This window comes from Nipponia nippon, unplaced genomic scaffold (assembly GCF_047370975.1).
Source record: "Nipponia nippon isolate SJK-2023a ecotype South Korea unplaced genomic scaffold, ASM4737097v1 scaffold_25, whole genome shotgun sequence".
NCBI classification, from domain to species: Eukaryota; Metazoa; Chordata; class Aves; order Pelecaniformes; family Threskiornithidae; genus Nipponia; species Nipponia nippon.
The window spans coordinates 5,730,381-5,749,751 of record NW_028262342.1 but is presented as its reverse complement, the minus strand read 5'-3'; the positions used below and the strand labels follow the sequence as shown (position 1 = coordinate 5,749,751).

At 54.3% G+C, this 19,371-nt stretch overlaps 1 protein-coding gene across 24 annotated transcripts in view; it reads left to right on the top strand.

The window, feature by feature from the left end:
* The window catches only part of NFASC (neurofascin), a 96,882-nt gene that overhangs the window by 24,917 nt on the left and 52,594 nt on the right, over nucleotides 1–19,371 (top strand). For 17 of the 24 annotated variants that reach the window (XR_015705656.1, XM_087761677.1, XM_087761676.1 and 14 more), the window contains exons 2-7: nucleotides 12,985–13,160; nucleotides 16,150–16,167; nucleotides 17,187–17,292; nucleotides 17,491–17,687; nucleotides 18,050–18,172; nucleotides 18,369–18,539. Coding sequence is in view for 23 of the 24 variants with exons in the window: in XM_087761677.1 (XP_087617803.1) it covers nucleotides 13,067–13,160; nucleotides 16,150–16,167; nucleotides 17,187–17,292; nucleotides 17,491–17,687; nucleotides 18,050–18,172; nucleotides 18,369–18,539 (709 nt within the window). In the remaining variant the exon portion in view is untranslated. Of the gene's footprint in view, nucleotides 1–6,675; nucleotides 6,708–12,984; nucleotides 13,161–16,149; nucleotides 16,168–17,186; nucleotides 17,293–17,490; nucleotides 17,688–18,049; nucleotides 18,173–18,368; nucleotides 18,540–19,371 lie in introns of those variants that run through there. The other 7 variants (XM_087761664.1, XM_087761678.1, XM_087761673.1 and 4 more) reach the window with 2 other exon arrangements.

The window sequence follows — 19,371 nt, the reverse complement described above, 5'->3', positions numbered from 1 at the left end:
GTTCTGAGCTCAGGGTAATAAATAACGTGTGATTTCACAGCATCTCTGCTATATCAGGCTAAAATGCGCTGTCTGTCATTAAAGGCTGTCAATATTTCACGGCTGAGGACAGGCAGTGAGAACAGGGCCACCAAAATGTTACAGGCGGGTGGTGGGAGACACGGAGACCATTAAATTTGGGTCGCCAACTGCTGCTGTTGCGAAAGAAACTACTTTAAAGTGTTGTTGGTGGGGTCTGGGGGAGGAAGGGGGAGTGAAGGCACCCCGCCTGCCCGGGGGGACGCAGCGGGAGCTGCGGGGCTGGCTTGATTCTAACTGCGTAACTAATGAAGTCCGTGCATCTAAGTCTCCTGGACAAATGTTTGTCCCATAAAATGAAAGCCCCCCCAACAAGCCATTTTCATGAAATTTGCAGGAATTGAACGTCTGTAGCAGAGGCGGAGAGGTCCCCAGCTGGATTTGAAATGAGCCAACAGGTCGAGGAGTTACTGGCTGTGACCAGCGGAAAGCCAGGCAGCGCGGGGAGGGCTTCTCCTTTGGAAAACTGGCTGAGAATGGGGATTTGTGACACTTGGATCGCCCTTTTTGGAAACTCATTACAAGACACGCTTCACGCCTGCAGAATAGTTCAGTAAAAGATAATTTTTTGTGAAGGTTTGTGAAGGTGTGGCAGGTGGGCAGTCGTTGAAAATCAGATTTCCCAGACATGAGCTCAATTATACTGTAGTAATGTGACTTGTGAAGGGAGCGTAGAGGTAATGATCTCCTTCCTGCGATTCCCCATGTGTAATTAGGATCTAAGTCTGCACAGGGCAAGGAAAACCCATTACACAGCATTTTTGCAAAAGCAAATCCGGTGCTACTGGGAGAGGCAGACTTCCAGATAGCCTTGTTGTTTGCATTTTTATATAAGGTTTTAATGAATTGCCCTATCTTTCTTGATTCCCCTCCCATTTCTCCAAACGGTTCTGTGCTGTAGTCCTGTCTAAAGGTTGTACATCAGATGGCTCAGGGACGAAATGTCAGATTTGCTGCTGCTTTGCTCCGTCACCGCTGTTGAAGCGCCTGGGGTTTGAAATTAAATGTCAAAGGCATTTCGTAGAACATGGGAACCAGATGTGCTCCAAGACTGTGTCTGGGAAGAGCAGAGCAGCTTAATTGCCTACACGGACACTTCTTGGGAGGTTTATCTCTGGATTTGGGCTGATGCCCAACGTAAGGATGTGGTCCTGGAGGGCCGTGCTCCATGCAGCAGGTCTCAGGGTGGTGGATGGAGGACACGGTGTCTGGCAGCTGTCTGCACATCGCAACTAGCTGTAAGGTGATACAACAGCTTGAGGGCCCTCGGCCGGGCTCTGGGGAAGAGCCGGTGTCTGTAAATACAGCTCACTTACGGGATTAATCAGCAGCCGGCGTGTTCCTGCCTTGTTGGTGACACCTGCGGGTTTGGTCCGGTTACAGACCAGGGGGGAGATGGTGTCTGGGGACCTGCGCTGGAGGGGAGCCGCGCTTGGAGGGGACGGGTCAGGAGCGGTGCCGAAAGGATGAGGGAGAGTGCGAAGGAGGAGCAGAGCCTGCGTACCTGGGGAAGCGGCCGTGGGGCTGCGGCAGGCGGGGCCCCATGGACCTTGGCATCTCTGCTGGGTACGGCCAGCCCGTGCCGTGCTGCCTTCCCACTGGGAACGTGGCATTTCCAGCCTCTCGGAAGGTGCATTCCTGCATGGGCGGGCGGCTGCACAGTCCCGCTTTGTTCCCCGAGCCCTCTGAGGAGGCGCAGGAGGATTTGCCCCGTGACGCTGCCCATCGGCTCCTCGGAGCTGGTCGCAGCCCTCGGTGCCGTTTCTGCCTCCTGTTCTCGCGGGCAAAACCCTCCTTGCTCCTCCTGGCAGCTCTTGTCCCAGCTCTTCTTCTGGGCTTACACCACCCCATGAAAATTAAAGCTTTTGTGCTCAAATCCTTCTTCACCCTTGAATACTATAATTTCCAGTGAGGAATGTTCAGCACTTGAATAATTGCACCCATTCAGCGTGCCCTGAACAGCACCCACGACTGCGAGCAGGTCTGACAGAGCCCAGCTCTGCCCCCAGCCTGGCCTCGCTGCCTGCACAGCTTCAGGACGGCTGCCCGAGAGCGGGTGCTTCTGCTTTTCAACCCTAAAACCCAGAAGTACTCACCTTCCTTCTGGCTGTGCTACTGCAATAACTTCATTTCCCTGATGGAGGGAGTGTTCGGCTTAATAAAATCAAGGATAGTCTGTACTAATGCAATTGTTTTCCATCTGCTACATAAAAAATCTTAGTGAATGGTTTTGAAAGGAAAACCCATGGAATAAACAGCCTCTGTTTGCAGAGGCGCAGGCAGGACCAGGGCTCTCCCGGGTCCCTCAGCCGCCGTGTTTGCCCGGGGATGCTCCCGCGCTGCTCACCCTTGTCCCCGGGTTCGCTTGTGGCAGCGCTGCCCCTGCCCAGCCACACTGGGGATGCAGGGGCACAGCAGCTCATCGATGCTGGGGACCGCTCTGGGCTGCGGTATGGGCCCTGCTGAGGCTGAAAGCAACCTCTCCTGCCCGTCAAAGGGCTCATCTGGGGTCCCTGGAAGGGAATTGGAGGGGAATTGTAGAATCATAACATGGTTTTTTTTTTTCCAGGCTCTTTAGTGATCACAAGTGACCGGGACCTCAGTAATGTGAGACAGAAACACAAATACTCCAATTCATTTAGTACCAAAGGGGCTTCCCGGTGTAGGAGCAGCCAAGGGCCTTTTAACCCCTGGGCACCCGCACGCTGCAGGTCAGGCCCTTTCGCTTCATTAACCTTTTCCCTCTGTGCAAAGGGAAAACCCTTCTCGCGGTGTCAGGGTGTCCGCGTCTCTGGCAAGGTGCGTCGTGTCCCTGGATGCAGCTGAACGGAGCGGCTTGCCCTGCCTGGCACCGCGGGCGGGAGAACATAGGCAGCTCCCGTGGCACGTACCAAAGAGGGGCTTTGGTGGCACAGTTGAATAAGTCACCATTTATTTACGACTTGAGGGTGGGAGAGATGCTGTGGGCTCTGGGAAAGCCCTTGGCATGGGAAGGGGAGAGGCAGGGCAGCTCTCTGAGCTCATGGGACCCTGCAGGACCCTTCTCCTTCCAGGACCTCCGTGCGACCAACTGCAGGCTCACCATCTTGCTGACCTTCTCAGCTTTTTAACTGAAAGAAAGCACAGAGGGAGGGGACCCTGCCCGGACAGCATGTCCCCTGCCACATCTTGCGGTCTCCTCTGGCCACGGGGATTGACTGCGGCCAGCAGCGTGTGTCTGGGAGGCTTGGCCAGTTCACAGCTATTGAACCTCGCTGCAGTCTCGTCCGGAGCACTGCCGAGACGTGAGCTGAGACACAGCTCCTGCCTGGGTCGCTGATATTTGCTGTCACGAAGGAGAAGCGGCCGCAGGAGGAAATTGCTGCTGGGATAAGTCACGCCTGATGCTCTTTGCAGGGTCGAGAGCTGCAGGCTGCCTTGCAGAGCCGGGTCTGTGGTGCAAGGCGCGGGGATCAGCGTCGGCTTGCTCCCGCGTCTGGTGGCTCCTCGGGCCGTGGGAGGCCGGCGCTGGGGTGCTCTGCCCGCAGTGGCTGTGCGCATCGCCACAACCACCCCCCTGAGCATCTCAAGGCACGGCACCCGTGTGGACAAGGTGCAGGTTACCAACGTACAAGCAGGGAAGCAAGGGTTGGTGACCTTAATGAATTCAAGCCAGACCCTCTCCTGGCCCCGTACGATTAGAAAAGTACACGTTCTTGCCTCTCTCTGGGTGTTGTATCCATCGTCTTTACTAGAGAGGCTCAGCCCGCTGCAAACCCCCAGGTCTGCGTGCTCCTCCTGGGGTCGTACCCCGCAGAGGAGGCAGAGCAGACTCGCGTGGGAGCCAGAAGGGGACAGGCAGCTTTTCCAGAGCAATCGCTGCACGAACTGTCCAACAGTTGCTGTTTATAGCGATTGCTCTGAGTGATTAGCGTTGGCTAATCACCAGGGGCCAGATGCTGCCGTCCCTGGGAGGGGTGGCCGAGGGACACAGCGGGGGCAGACATTAACCGCTCGCGGGCTGGGCGTCCCCCCCTTGCTGTTAGCTCGGGGACGCTTGCCCCGAGCAGCGCGGGATGGATGGCCTTGGAAAGGAGCTTTGCTGTGAGGGTGGGGGACTGGTACCCTCTTGTTTCCACCTCTCCTGAGGCTGCCGGGGGGTTCGGCAGCGCTGCTGTGGGGCTTGGGTTTGCAGGTGGGTGCTGCTCCATCAGGGATGGGACAAGATGCCCAGACTGTTTCTCAGGGGCACCACCCAGCAGCCACGTTGGGGTTTGGCTGTGGGGACTCCTGCTTTGGTGTGGAAATGGTGATTGAGAAGCTCCAGGACCAGTCCCAGTATCAGCCGCTGCCGGGTGAAGTGCTCACAGGCAGGGTCCTGTGCAGCACTAAACCGGGCTGCCGATGCCAGGGCCATCGGTGTGTCCTGTGCCCTAAAACTGCCCCTTAAAGCTTCTCATTGAGAAACTTTCCCACCTGTATTTTTCCCTTTTTAATCCATTTTTTGCACACCGTTCCCTTCATTGTTGCTCTTAAACAAAGCAACATCCCGATTAAGTAAATGACCATGTGTTTTTCCAAATAGTTTGCAATATAAGGAGAGTTGTTAAATATTTTTCCCCCAAAAAAAACAAGTCAAAATGATTGCTTTTTCATCTTAGCTGTAACCCACCCCGTGTTCCTTAAATGTCACGTCATGGCCAAGATGCGGCCCGTGCAGAAAGGATGTGCCGCAGCCCCTTTGTTTTCTACCAAGGATAACTCGGATGAATTGGGGTTTTTTTCCTACTCGCGTCTCACTCTTGCTGATGAAAGGAAAAGATGTGGGAACGAGCGGCTCCCCGGGAGGGTGGGAAGCTGATTAGCGGGGCCGGCGTGACCCAGTCCCCGGGGCGGCCCCAGCAGCTCAGCTGCCGCGGGGCCAATTCCCAGCTGCCGCGGGGCCATGGCACGGGCTTGTGGGTGATGCGAAGGCCACGGCGTTGTCTTCTGTGGAAAGTTTCATGTTTTTACCTTTTTTTTTTTTTTTTCCCTCCCCTGACCGTGACCGGTTTCTAAAGGTTAAATGGTATTTTCTGATTAAACTGAGTACTCCAGTGATCTCAGCTCATTTCCCACTCGTGCCATATCTTTTGTCTGACCTTGGGGTAACACTTAACCTCTCCGGACTAGAGTCCCTCTGTGTAATAGAATGACAATATTTCCTTACATTACCAGAAGGACAGGATGATAAATGAATTCACGTTTATGTAGTGCCGAGATACGACCGTCACAGATTAAGGGTCTGTCCCCAGAGTTATCCGTGCTCTCGGTAGCGATACGCAGCTCTGCAAGGGAATGGATTACCTCCTGAAAGCGCAACCGCTGTCTGCGCTCGGATGCTGCAAAACGCAGCCACAGCTCTGAATAGCAGCAAGTGCAATTTTCCCCTTCCTCCTGCATTTTTTAAATATTTCCGAAATTGGAGCCCGGGTGCAGCTGGTCCCGACTCGAGCGTGCTGCAGGGGGAAGGTCGGGTGAGCTCTGGCTGGCTGAGAGCTACTGAGCCAAGCTAAAGGATAAATCTCCTTACTGCTGGCATCAGCTCTAAAGTTCAGGGGACTGACGGATTCGTTCCCACTTCCCACGTGTTGCCCTATGCGGAGTCGGAGGGATGCTGCCGCGGCTCTTCCCGGCATGTGCTGGTGGGTGACTTTAGGAAGCCATCCTTGTTCCTGGGGATAGCACGGCGCTTTCTCTCAATGCTTGTTTGTTTGCTCGGTTCTTTTAAAATGCATACAGCCTGCAGGGCTTGGGATTGAAAACTCACCCACGTGCGAGGCAGGAGAGTTACAGGGAGTGAAAGGAAAATGCAGCATACGGCAAAAATCCCGTGGAGGAGTGAGACAAGAAACCAGGGCTGTGAGAAACAGCCTGTGCGTGCGTTTCTTAAAGATGTGTTTCTTAAAGATGTGCTGAAAACGTAACGGGTGGAGTGCACGGGCGGTTATCCTGAACACAGGGGTCTGCCTGGAGTTTTTACGGGGGGCTGGCAGTGTCGAAAGTGCCTGTCTCTGCAAACCTCTGCTGCCGCAGGCGTGCTTTGAGAAACGTCCTTTTGCTCAGAGGACAGGAGGAAAGATGTGTTTGGGGCCTCCTTTGGGGTTATGGTGGGTACAGAAAATGATTGTTGATGGACACTGGGCCATCAGTAGTCTTAGCCTAGGAGCTGTTTCCCATTACAAGCCTGACTTTCCTTCTTGCCTGTGATTAGAGGGCACGTAGGTCTGCAGCGTTTGCTGCTGAAGGGATGGGTACGATTATTTTTTAAGGGGGAGACAGATGAGATGTAAATGAATTTGCTGGTGTTTGCTCTGACGGTTGTTTGGCAGAACAATTGTGAAAGCCGTACCCAACCTCAGGAACAGACACAAAGCGCTTCTCTCTCCAAACAGAGGCAAGCGGGAAGCGCTGCCCTCCCCTTTTCCCGGGGAAAGGGCACGGTCCGTCCCTTGGGAATGATCATGTCTTGCCTTCGTGATTATTTCTTTGCTTCTTCGTGATCATTTCTTTCCTTCTTTCCACTGACTTCTGCGCTGTAATGCAACATGTGCTTTGAATGGCTTCTTACGCACGTTGTAGGGATGCGGCTGTACGTGCGTCGTTTACTGGTGCGTGCCTGCGTACGAGCGGGGACACGGAAAGGCGTGTGGATGTGTCCGTCCATCTCGCACAGGGTTCGCGTTGCAGGGTGGGTCCTGGCTCCCTGCGTGGTTCCCGATGGGGATTCCTCTGATGGGCCGTCAGGGTCGGCTGGCACCCGTGTGCTGGCTTTTGCCACGTGTGGCAGGAGGTCCCGTCACTGCCAAACAAAAGGGGGGGTGCAGATTCATGGCCTGGAAGCCGGCAACCCAGAAACCCATCCGATGTGTTACGTGTGGGGGCGGCGGGGGCTACGGAGAACCTGAACGGAGCAGGAGCAAAATGAAGCCTTTAGTCACTGTTAGGGAATCACATACATATATTCCCTCTAAATCAATGTTTTTCATTATCTGAAACCAAAAGGGTTCTCTCTTTGTGGAAATGTTGCTCTGTGCTATTTAATCAGTATTAATTAAGTGGCTGAAATGCATTAAATGCTGCTGTAGGAATCTTCTTGGGAACACTAGCTGCTCGAGCTTTACTGTTCCTCTTACAACCGTAAATAAGGATAAATGCCTAATTGCTACTGAAAGCGTCCTGCTGGACCTAACAAGCTGATTAAAAACAATCCTTCATTGTGGAATTATTTAATTTTATTTAACTTCAACCAGAGATTTCCCTTGCTTACCATTTCTGTGTCTGCTCTGCAGCCCCCCTCTCTGCCTCGCAGAGTTCGTGCCCGCGGTCGTTTTGCAGGAGTGGGGCTACAGGGAAGGGATTTGTTTCCATCGTTATTCCGGAAGGTCTGATTTCATTAAGCTGGTGAGAAGGAAATGAATTTCAGCCCTTCCCTGGTGTTATTTGTGCACCCAGGGGAAGTCCTGGGCTCTGCTCAGTGTGTCCAGCTTCCCTGGGGCAGGACATCACGCGTGTTGCGGTTTGCAGGGATGTGGTTTTGGGAATTGTGACAAAGAGCCAAGTTTTGGCCAAATCAGCCTGGGGGATCGGGGTGCTGGCTCCTGCCGCCCTGGCGCAGGGCGGGTTCCCTCTGATGGTTGCATCTCTGCAGCAAGAGGAGGTATTTTCACATATCGTTTGCCCTCCGGCGCTGCGAAGCCGTGGAGCTCTGAAGGGGGAGCCCGGAGCTTGGCTGGAGAAGAAGCGAGCAGATTACGTGGCACGTGGTTCATGTTCCGCTAATGAGCGGAGCACGGCGGCAGCCTTGGCCGGCTGCTTTCTGCTGGTGGAGGGAGCCTGCGATAGGCAAAGTCCCCCTCCTGCCTCTCCTGGCCACGCCAGTCGAAGCCAGCGGGAAATTTGTTGGTGCCGAGCAGATGGGAGCTGTGGCTCGCCGGCGCGGGGGGAAGCAGGGATGCTCCGGGGCTGGGATGTGAGGCTGCGCTAGCTCAGCTCACCACCGTCTGTGAAAAGGAGAGATTTCCCCCATCTCAAGGCAGGGAGGAAGCAATGCACATGTTAAATCGACGTGTGCGTGGAGAAATAGAGAATCAAAGTTTCTTCTAGGTGGCTGTGAGGGTTTGCAGCTCTGCCAGGCTGGTACGCAGCCCGCTGTGCGGCTTGGCATCCCCGAGGAGCTGAGAAGCGAGGAGGCAGAGCCTGCAGAGAAACCCTTCTCTAGCGGTGCCATCCGCAGCACTCCTGATGCTGGAGCTCTTCAGGGATGCAGAAGGACCTAAAAGAATTTTAAAAGCTGGTTTTTTTACCTTTCACTGCAGATTTTGAGTGGCTTACAGGCCAAGTGCTTGGATATGTTTTCTGGTTTAATTATTGGTATGTAAGCGTTGCCTTTACATAAGGAGAAACCTGAGAGTGTGAAACTCGCAGGGCAATGACCCTGTCACAGCATATGGGCCAGGTACAATTTCAGCAGCATCCCGTTCACCACCTGGCTGTTCGGATAACCAAGGCACGTTTGCCTGGTGGGTGCTGGGACTCTCAGCACCTCTTGGGAGAGGGTGCTGGGGGGGGCTCGTCCCTGCAGGCAGGGGCACATGGGGCTCCCCAGGGCCAGGCTGGGCTCTGCCAGGCCACAGGAGCATCCAATACCCCTTGACTCTTCGTACCTCCCCTTGACTCCACCAACCCTTGGGGCAGTTGCTTCCCTGCTGCACTATTATTTGAAAATCCAGATTGGTTTGGAGAACATTTGACAATGCAGCAAAATCACCTTCTGCCTTTAAAATAGGGCACAAACCCCACAGTGCCAGGATACGGTCCTCTGCCCGTGTGCTCTGCAGTGCAGGATGGCCTACGCACAGCAAGATGTTTCCTTCTGGAAACTTCTTTTTCTTTCAAGCTGATTTGTCCTGACTGCTGCAGAAGAATAAAAACGGTGGCTAATTTTTCTATGGAAAGTACAAATCCTCTGCAAACCCTCCAGTTCCCATCCTGGTCACCCAGCCCTCAGCTGGGGCAGGCACTGCTGCCGTTGAGTCCCAGCATCTGTATTTTCAGCCCCATCGTGGTGTCTCCCTCATCCCCAGGTGTCCATCCCTTTTTTGTCTTTCTTGCATTTAATTTTTTCCCTCCAGTGCCTGTTCGGAGAGAGGAGGGAGGCTCCAAACTGAGCAGAGTTAAGGTTGCACATCCACCTCTTGATTTCAGCTGTGCCCCATGTCGTGTGGATGTTTGGTTTGGATTTTGTGAAGAGTCTCTAGTTTTAAAAGTCCTGTCCTGGGGTTACTCGTGCGTTTGTCCAGAGAAAAATGTATTTACAAAAGCATCTGATGCATCTGGAGAGAGGTCTGGGCCAAGGTCTGGGATGTATTTCTCAACCCAGACGAACAGTTTGTGAGAACTGGTCGGTCATTGGGGAAATGGAAAGCACCAACAAGTCTGAAAAACACTTCTGAACTCTGGGTAAGTATTTGGGGAAAAAGGCGTCTGGTCCGTCTCACTGCTGTGCCTGGCCTGGAGCTGGAGGGAGGCGGAGCAGCGACGTGGCTTTTATTGGTGCTTGGGTGCAGGCTAAACGCTGGATGAGAAATGTATTTAAGCAGTTAAATTCCTATTTGATGGCATCACAACTATTTGTGTGAGATTTTGTTCTGTGTTGTGTTTATACTGAATATTACGGGCCCAGATTTTGGATCGGTGTTGGGTCCAGCCAGCTCAGAGGCTTCCCGAGCATCGCCAGACTCGGCCCTCCAGCCTCCACGGCTCTGGCTGTCCCCGGACACGGCTGCAGATGTGAGGTTGCAGGGCTTGTTCAGCTCTTTGGGTAGCAATCGCAATTTTCTGTGTTGCACAATGGGGCCAGGAGCAACGATTAAGAAATGCTAAGTCTGGGAAGAAGAGGTCTCACCTGCCCCTTTGCATGGGCCGTTTCGCGTTGAGTCAGTCTCGGAAGCAGATGAAGACATCACGCAGCTTCACAGCTCGCAGTATCCCCAGATAAGCACGTCCGTGCCGCTGCCGCAGCTCCAGCCCTCTGTGCTGGGGAGATGTCCCTGTCCCCGGGCGAGGAGCAGCCCTGACAATGTGGGCTGTGTTCTGCGCGGCCGGGGGCTCGTGGCACTGCCTGTCCCCAGGACCCACCTACACGCACAAGCACGGCGGCAGATTGTTCCTGATGTGCAGCGAGTCGCACCCACATCTGCCCCGAGACAAAGGGGCCCTGGAGCAGCCCGGCATTCGCTCTTCTAAAGCCGGGGATGCGTTTTGTGTGTGCCCTGTCGTGGATTTTATTATTTGCTCTCGGTCGGTGCTGCTCCGCGTGGACGTGTGGTCACCCGTGCCGTACGGGCCGTCCTCCCTGGCCAGTCCACTGGCCCTGGAAGCGCCTGGGTCATTCCCGTGTAGCTCTGCCTACGGTTTCAGTCCAGAGCTGCCGTGTGCCTGTGCCCTTTTCAGCTCAAAAGTTACCTGCAAATTTCTCTCTTCCTGATACGCACAGCTCTTACTTTTCTAGTCCCCGTGCGTGTGATGATGGGTAGGATATACTTGTTTGCATCAGTGCGATGCCTCCTGTGTATACTGTATGTGTTGGTGTTTGGGCTCAGTCCTTTCTGTATTCCCATTTAATGCAAAATCACCCACATATGCATGTATGTACAAATATCTCCCAAGCATCTATGCCAGGAGCCTACTCCTTAGCGTCACGGCCGTTTCTTTCACGCTCACCAGTACCCAGTCTGAAGAAAACAACATATTCTTCGCTTTTCAGGCTCCAAGCAGCACGTAGAGATGTGCGCTATTTAAATCCCTGCTGTCTTGCACCTCCCCTCCCATACGACATCTGTGAATGCAGAGGGGTTTAAAGCATTTTGTGATAGCAATGTGAAGCATCGGTATATGAGCGCAGTAAGGACCCTAGAAATCTTGGCCTTGCTAAATCTCTGGTTGCAGTATTGGCTGATTCAGTTCATAAGTCAGACTTGTGCTTAGTAGCAGAAAGGCATAAACCCAGCTGATCCATTACTCATTTTAAGCTGTAACCGGAGAAATGAACCACTTTAAAAAATGAAGGCTACAGATCAAAATTATTATATCTTCCCTTAGACAGAAAGCTAAAGAAATGATTTGGAAAGCTTTGTTCAGCATGACCTGATCACAGGACTGCGGAAGGCCTGGACATGACTTTAATTACTGGCCCAGTCCTATAATTATTCTGTCCTTCAATTATTTTTATTGCAACAGCTGGATTGGAAAATCCTTAGAACGAGCAGAAAAGATCAAAGCAACACTCCCCTCCAAGCCCCTTCACAACCTACAATCTGTCATCTGGTGTAACTGGGACACGCTGGGACGGCGAGTTCCTTTGGGCTTCAGTCCAAGAGCGGGGACACGGAGACCCCGATCGCACCCAAGCAGCGCAGTGGGGAGGGCTGGATGGAGAGGCCATTAAGCACATCTTGTTCCCCATAAGGGTGATGGGGAAAAGCGTCCTTAAAAGTTGTCTTGCGCTGGCTTTGATCCTATCTGGAGGTCAGGAGAGCTTCCCCGACCATGTGTCAGGGCTGTTTATTTGCCGCGACATCTGCTCCGCGCTGGCTCCCAGCAGCGTTCCCTGCAGTTCCCGGAGCCCCCCGGCAGCCCCGCGCTCGCCGGGTTTTGTCTGTTGTGCTGAGTCCCCCCCTCCCTCCCACAACCGCTTCGTACCGGGCTCGGGAACAGCTGAAGGGGCAGCAGCATCCAAAGCTGCAGCCGGTTATTTATCTTTCATGAAGACGGGCTCTCCTTGCTTGCCAAATGGCCTCTGTGCGGCTCCCCTGCCTGGCGACATCCCGCCCCGGCGAAAGCCTGCGCGAGGGCCAGGCAGGAGCGGTGCGGAGCAAGGCTGGGGATTTTCCACTGTTTGCTGCCCCGGCGTTATTTTTGTTCTTAGCCGAGAGAGCTGTCTGTGCGGCTGATGCCCTTTTTATAACTCTATTACAGAGAGTTGTAACTCAGCCGTGATGCAACCTCTGCCCCACAGCCGCCTTTCTAAGGGGAGTTTTATTGTACAGACGGGATAACTTATCCTCCTTTTCGCTCTTTTTTAATCTGCATTTAGCCTACGGGTTTATTAACAGCAAAATAAAAGGTATGTCTATGGAAAGTGCAGGTGATGACCTGGCAGTCCGCAGGAGGTCTGGCTGGGTGCCTGTGGGAGCCCGGCAGCGGCGTGCTGTGCATCTGGCCCCGGGGACCGTCCGGGGAGGGAGGCAGCTGGAGCCCGATTGGAAAAGGGCTTGTTCAGAGACCGGTTGGGAAAGGTCCCGCCATGCCCCGACTCCTGGTAGGGCTGTGCCGGGCCGGTGCCGGGCTCTGTGGTACACGAGGGGTCTCTGGAGCCGGTCCCTCTGCTATTCACAGGCTGCACATGGCGGCAGAGCTTATCCCAGTGCTCCGCCGGAGGGAGCGGATGTTTGCTATGTGGGTATTTCTTGTGCATAAAATACAATTGTTATTATTTTCTTTTAAACAGCAAATCATCCTTTTCATTTTGTCCTATGGGGGCTGTTCACTGCTTTTGTATCCACTTGCTCCGAGTAACTTTCCATCAGTCCCAGGGGACAGCATGGTCCTTCCATCCAAGAGGCCTCTCCAGGGCTTGAGCACAAATGACCCCGTAAGGCCGATTTTCTGCCAGCAGAGCCACCCAGGGGGTGGGAGGACGGTGACCACGGGCTTGTACCTGGGTCACCAGAGCCTGGAAACTATTTCTGGCACTATTCACACCCCCATCCCTCCGCACAAATATTTTTGGATTGGGAACGCTCTCTCTAGAGTTGCCAAAAGGAAGATGACAGAAACAGAGCTGCAAACGGCTCAGTGACCGCTGGGTTTGTGTTCCTTTTGCAGCTGAGGATCCGCCTGCGCTTGCCGCTGGTCTGCTCGCCTCGGGGGACGCAACTGAGGTCCTAAAGCTGCCCGGGCATCCAAAATGGTCATGCAAAGACACCACCTCACCTGCGCAGGAATAGCATTCGCTCTCTACCTTCATCACCTCGTCAGCACCATCGAAGTCCCTCTGGATTGTAAGTTACGGTTTAGCCCTCTAAAAACTCCCACTGAAATGGTTGAGGAGTGAAGATGTGCGTGGCCCAGGCAGCTTTCCTGGTCCAGCCTAAGGTTTTTTGCTGTTGTTTGTTGTGGAATATTTTTCTTTTTAAACCACATGCCCTCCAGAAAGTCACCTAAATCACTCTCTGACTTAGTCAATCTATCTCAAAAGCTGAGCAGAGGACTCGAAACCACATATCAAAATGGGACAGAGCATCTGAGCCAAGCTGGCGAGGAAATCGGGTCCTGGCAAGTCTTCAGCCTGTTGATTTCAGTGGAGCATCCTGGGACTCCTGGTGTTCCCGCAGAACGCGGGCAGGCTCCGGGATGCTCCTTGGTGGAGGACGTGAGCTCGTTGCTTATCCACTCGGGCAGATGCTGCCACAATCTGACACCCAGGACCCCGAGGGGAGTGGGGACCCGGGCAGGTCCTGCACAGCGATGTGATTTCTCTCTCTCTCTGTTGGGACTTTTCAGTTAATTATGGGATGGGAGATATGTTTTATTCAGAAGAGCTGGGAGATACGGAGGGAGGAGGACGGGGGACATGGGCTGATGTTTCTGCTGAATGGGTATCTTCAGGCCAGCGCATGGGAAATGCATGACTTGTTTGAATGTGCTGGAGACAGGGGTTCGTGCTGAGAGCTGCTCAGCCACTGTTCTGGAAACCAGCTTCATCATTTCTTTGTGTCCCAGCTTACTCCTGTAGCGGCTGTTAATAATAATCAGCCTGTCGCTGCAGGGAATCTCGTCCAACAGTGCAATGCACAGAAATCCTCCAGCGAGCGGTGCATTAGTAGAAAAAGCACAGCTTTTTGCTGGGGTCTGAAAATTCAGGCTGCAGTGCCAGGGTTGCTCTTCATAGGAGAAATTTGTACCCTGTGGGTTGTTGCTCTTTGGAGTCCCGAGTGTGCTGGCTGTGGCTGTGCTGCCTCGGCTGATCCCTGACTCTGGGCAGCAAAATGGGAAGGAAACATTTGAGGCAGCGGCTTTTGGCTGTAATTTGGAAATAACGGAAGAGAAAGGATGAGAAAGCTCTGATTTGCAGAGCGGAATAAATACTTAAGTTACTTGAAAAGGAGAGGGTCCTAGACTCGAGTTTGAGTCCCTGCTCAGCTCCATTCCAGATGATTGTGGATGAAAATATCTGTTCCCCTGGCGTCAGCGCTGTAACATGCACAGGGCGCTCGTGTTCCCAGAAATGAGAATTTTATTTGATGCACAAAGCTCGGTGATTCCTTCAGGCCTGGATTTGTTAGCATCTGTAATATTCCAGAAATGCAGGGAGCCAGCATGGCCACTGCAGCTGGGGAAAACTGAATGGGTCTGCAAACAGCTGCCCTCTGCCATTTCTTGTGCTTTGCATCAGGAAAGGAGTAATTTTGGTACTTAAATGCAACGTGACCTTAGAAAAGTAAGAGAAATGCTGACAGCTGGTGGAGAAATGCTCAAGGCAGCCTGCAGCAGCTCACCATTTCCCAGCAGCTCACCGTTTCTCGAGCCTCCTCCTCCTCCTCCCTGCTGCACAGCACTGGGCCGCAGGAGAGCATCGTCCCCTCCAGTTCTAGTGGGAAACTGGGATCGTAACGAAGAGCTGCCTTTTGTCACCCTGTCCTGACCGGATCCCTTGCGTGACAGATATTTGTAAATAACGTGCACGGGGGCTGTTGTGCAGAGCAGTGCCAAGGGCAGGCGGGTGAGGAGCATCTCCCAGCCCCGGGCGAGGGCCAGGGATCCCGCCGACGCCTGTCCCCACCAGCCGACGCTTCCCAGCCACCCTTAGCTCTTTTGGACACACGGAACCTCAGCTTTGTTTTACTTCTATCCTGACCTTCAGAGCCATCAGGGGTTTGCTTTCAGCTCCTCTTTAGGCCACCTGGTGATCGGGGCTCCCTTACCCACTGCTCGTCTGCGAGACTGAGCTAATGAAAGCATCGCCTGCGCTCGAACGGCTGCAGGTCTGCCCAGGAGGTGTGTAAAAATCCCCAGCCGCTCCGGCTTTGTGCAGGGGCTGATAAACCTGCAAAGCTCAGGCTCTGTGAGTGCACGAGCTCTATCCCCCACGTACCACCAGCTGCGGAAGCCCTCCCTGCTCCGCCGAGATCAGCTCCTTCGTCCAGGTGCCGGGGTGTGGGCTCTGCCCCGTCCCCATGGCAGGAGGGGGCTGGGAAGCCCCCCGCCATCCCCGGGGCATCGAGGTGCTGGTGGGCACCCGGCTGCCCTTGCGGACCCACTCCGGAGTGGGAGATCTCCCCAGGGAGGCGTTTTGCTCCCCGGACCTTATGTTTTAAGGACAGAAGCAGCTCGGGAGAGGGCAGATGCGTGGGCAAAGCCTCAGGGTCCCCTCAGGGCAGAGGGAACGGCCCTCGCTCACCCTGTGTCAGGGGCAGCTGCACTATTTGCTCTTTCTTTTAAGCTTGCCTAGGTGGTTTTTTCCCTGCCTCAACCCTTACAAGTTTTCTTCTTTGGATAAAATCTTGCCTGCCCCTGTCCGGGGGACGGGATATGTATATCTCTCTATATTACAGGCACCTTCTCTGAGTTTGCCTATCACCTAAAAAGCCAGCGAAGGGTTTATCAGGCCTCTGGCACAGGGGGATGAAACTGGGGGGGCTCAGGGTAAGCCCAGCCATAGGGAAGGGGGGAATGTCGCTAACTCCTGCGGGCGACCCGCTGGACCACGGGGCCGCCAATGCACGTGTGCCTGTGCCGCCGTTTGGCCCCCCAAACCCTGCTGCAGAGGCAGCCGACCACTAACAGGGCCGCTCAGCAGCAGCTTCTCCCACGTGGACACATAGGTAGGTAGATTAGAAGGTGCTTGAATTGTAAAATGATTTGTGTGTAATATTTGTAAGCCCTGCAATAACTATACACGTTTATGATTTCTTGCATGACGTATATAGGTTTGTTCTTCAATTAACCTTTTTTCTTTTTTTCATTATGCTTGCACTTTGGGAATAACAGCAAATATTCAGAGTGAATGTAAGTGTTCCCCTCTCCCTCTGTGCGTACGTGTCCCTCTCCTCTGCATGGCTGAAACAGGGCCCGAGGGGTCCGTACCGAGCAGGGGGCCGGTGGCGGTTGTTGCTGGGCACTGGTGTACATGGGTGCATTGCCCGCTCCTGTGGCAGGGCTGGCCAGAGTCAGGACGAGCCACTTCTGCACAGCCAGGCATGGCCGGGAGAGACACGGGAGGTGCTGGAGCAGCTTGGGAGGAGTGCTTAGGCTCTGCTGCTTTCCCTGGAGCAGGAACCAGACTGTCTTTGCGATGCAAATATTGTTTCTGCAGGGGCTTGTTGTTGCTAACGCCACATTTCAGAGGAGAGCAGGCTCCTCTGCCTTGCACGAGCGCATGTGCCATGCCCAGCTCCACGTACTGACACGTTTGCCGCATTGGTAGCTCTCAGGGGGAGAGCAAACAGCCTCGGACCTGAGCGGCTTTGTTCCAGGACAGCCATGGGACTGAGCTTTTGAATTCAGAGTTCAGGACCAGAGCCAGGTCCTACACTGGCTGCTGGGCTCATGCGCCCCTTTTCACAAGCCCTGCCCTTCTAAACACCAGTGCTGCGCTCCGTCGGGGTGAACCTGGGAGGTTTTGAGCCTCTGTCTTGCACAGGGAGAGCCTGTGAACGTCTTGCCGTGGCTATCTGGCTCCCCGTCCCAGCTGCAGCCCCTGTCTTTGGGGTGCACAGCCAGGATGATGTCTGATTCAGACAACCTGCGGTAGCAGGAAGATGTACCTGTGAAATTTCTTAATGAGACCAAGATACCACGTGAGAAAACGAACGGGAGTCAGTGCTGATGGTCCAAGAAGTGACGAGTAGCACACCCCCACCAGTGCTCATGGTCATTTCCTCAGGTGTTGAAGGGCTTTAAACCACAAATTGCATGCCCAGCCTGAGGAAGATGCTGAAATCCCATCAGGATGTGCTGCAGGATGGCAGAGAGGGCATTTACCCTCTTTGCACCACCCTCCTCACGGCTTTTCATTTGTCTTGCAGTGCCTCAGCCCCCCACAATCACCAAGCAGTCCGTGAAGGACTACATCGTCGACCCGAGGGATAACATCTTCATTGAATGTGAAGCCAAAGGGAACCCCGTTCCCACGTAAGTGCCTCTGCTGCCCTTGTTACGCTGAAGCTCTGCTGTTCGCTCGAGCTGGCTCCGGAGGAGCTCCCCTCCGCTCGAGCTGCGCCATTTACACCATCAGCTAACCCAGCTGTTGGCTGGCACAGCACAGGTAAGGATCTCACCAGGTAAATGTGGCCCATGGTCACAACCCCAACCGCTCCCCCGTGCTTGCAGTTTTTCCTGGACGCGGAACGGGAAGTTCTTCAACGTGGCGAAGGACCCCAAGGTGTCCATGCGGCGGCGGTCAGGGACGCTGGTCATCGATTTCCACAGCGGGGGACGGCCAGAGGACTACGAGGGCGAGTACCAGTGCTTCGCCCGGAATGACTATGGCACTGCTCTCTCCAGCAAAATCCACCTCCAGGTTTCTAGTAAGTAATGGCAGTGGTGCAGGGCAAGCAGCCGGCCGTGCCCCGAGGAGAGCAGGGATATTTGTATCGTATGAGATTTTGTCAAAGAGGCACGGAGAATATCCAGTGCTCAAACATCTCAGCCTGCTTCATCTGTTACCTGTGTCGGGATGTATCCAGCCACAGGACTGAGATGAAGGCGTGGGGGTTATGGCTGTAGCTAACAGGGAAACACTCGGTATAGATTTAAGGGAATCTTGCACACGTGGAAATGAAGTTTGCATTGAGGCCGCTCCATTGAAACCAGGCCAGGTCCAGCAGGAAGAGATCTGCAAAGTTACTGCCCTCCCTTCCTCATGCGGTGTCTTTACTTCTTATGGCAGAGTCTCCCCTGTGGCCCAAGGAGAAGGTGGATGTGATAGAGGTGGATGAAGGCGCCCCGCTCAGCCTGCAGTGCAACCCGCCGCCTGGCCTGCCCTCTCCCGTCATCTTCTGGATGAGCAGCTGTGAGTCGGGGGAACCCCTTCCCACCCTGAACCCTGTGGGCAGCCTTTCCGTCACCTCCAGTCTTTATTTCGAATAACCAAGTTTAGGGTCATTACTGCTAGTTCAGAGCTGGGAGGCAGCCACATGTGGCCTGGGTCAGGGGTTTCTCCTCCCGCGGGAGGAGCTGACTTGCTCCGAATGCCTGTTCTCCTGCAGCCATGGAGCCCATCCACCAGGACAAGCGCGTCTCCCAGGGCCAGAACGGCGACCTGTACTTCTCCAACGTCATGCTGCAGGACGCCCAGACCGACTACAGCTGCAACGCGCGCTTCCACTTCACCCACACCATTCAGCAGAAAAACCCCTACACCCTCAAGGTGAAAACCAGTAAGTGTCACAGCGATCACTCAGGATGGGTCTTCCCTAGCCTCTCTCAGGCAGGGTTTTCCTTCCAGACACCTTTGCTTCTGTTCTTGACAGCACTGAGCCCTACTAGGGAGAAGAGTGGCTTCCTTCATTGTGTTTAGGATAGTGCAGGAACCTGTTTGGATGAGGACTGATAGTCCTGGGATGGCTAACCTGGCAGGGAGGGGGGGCTGGTTTCCCTCCAGCACCTCAGAGCTTTCCAGCTCCATGGGTCAAGGGCTGCAGAGGCAGCTTGGTGCAGGTATTGCTACGTCTGTGTGTCTGGGATAAACTGGAAACCATTTCAACACAGATGGGGCCTTCCCCCCATCTTTAGGGAAATGAATAGTATCAAGTAATCTTTCCCTAGTTTGAAAAGCTGGAAATAGCCTTGGTTTGCTCCAGGCTTAGGTTTACAGGGAACCACCGGCCGTGCTGGTGCTGCACGGGGGGACTGAGTGCGTGTCAGCCTTGGCCAGCTCCGGATTTACCTCCTGACCAGGAGTTGCTGTTTAGCTCCACGGCTCTGGGACGTGCCGACAGGAGGGCTTGAGCCTTTGGGCTCTGAGCGTGTACACGTGGGACACGCTTAGGATGGCCAGAGATCTCGGTTTCACCTTGGTGAAGAGCATCGTCTTGGGGGACAGGAGGGTGGCTCTCTCCAGGCATGTGAAGAGCCTTTCTGTGGGCAGGTCCAGCCTCCAGCAGTCTCTTCTCTAGAAACGGGGCTGCTTGAAGGAAGGCGAGTTCCTGGCGCTAACGCGTTTCACGGCAGCCGGCTGGCGGGGACGCCGGCAGAGGGGACGTGAGCTGA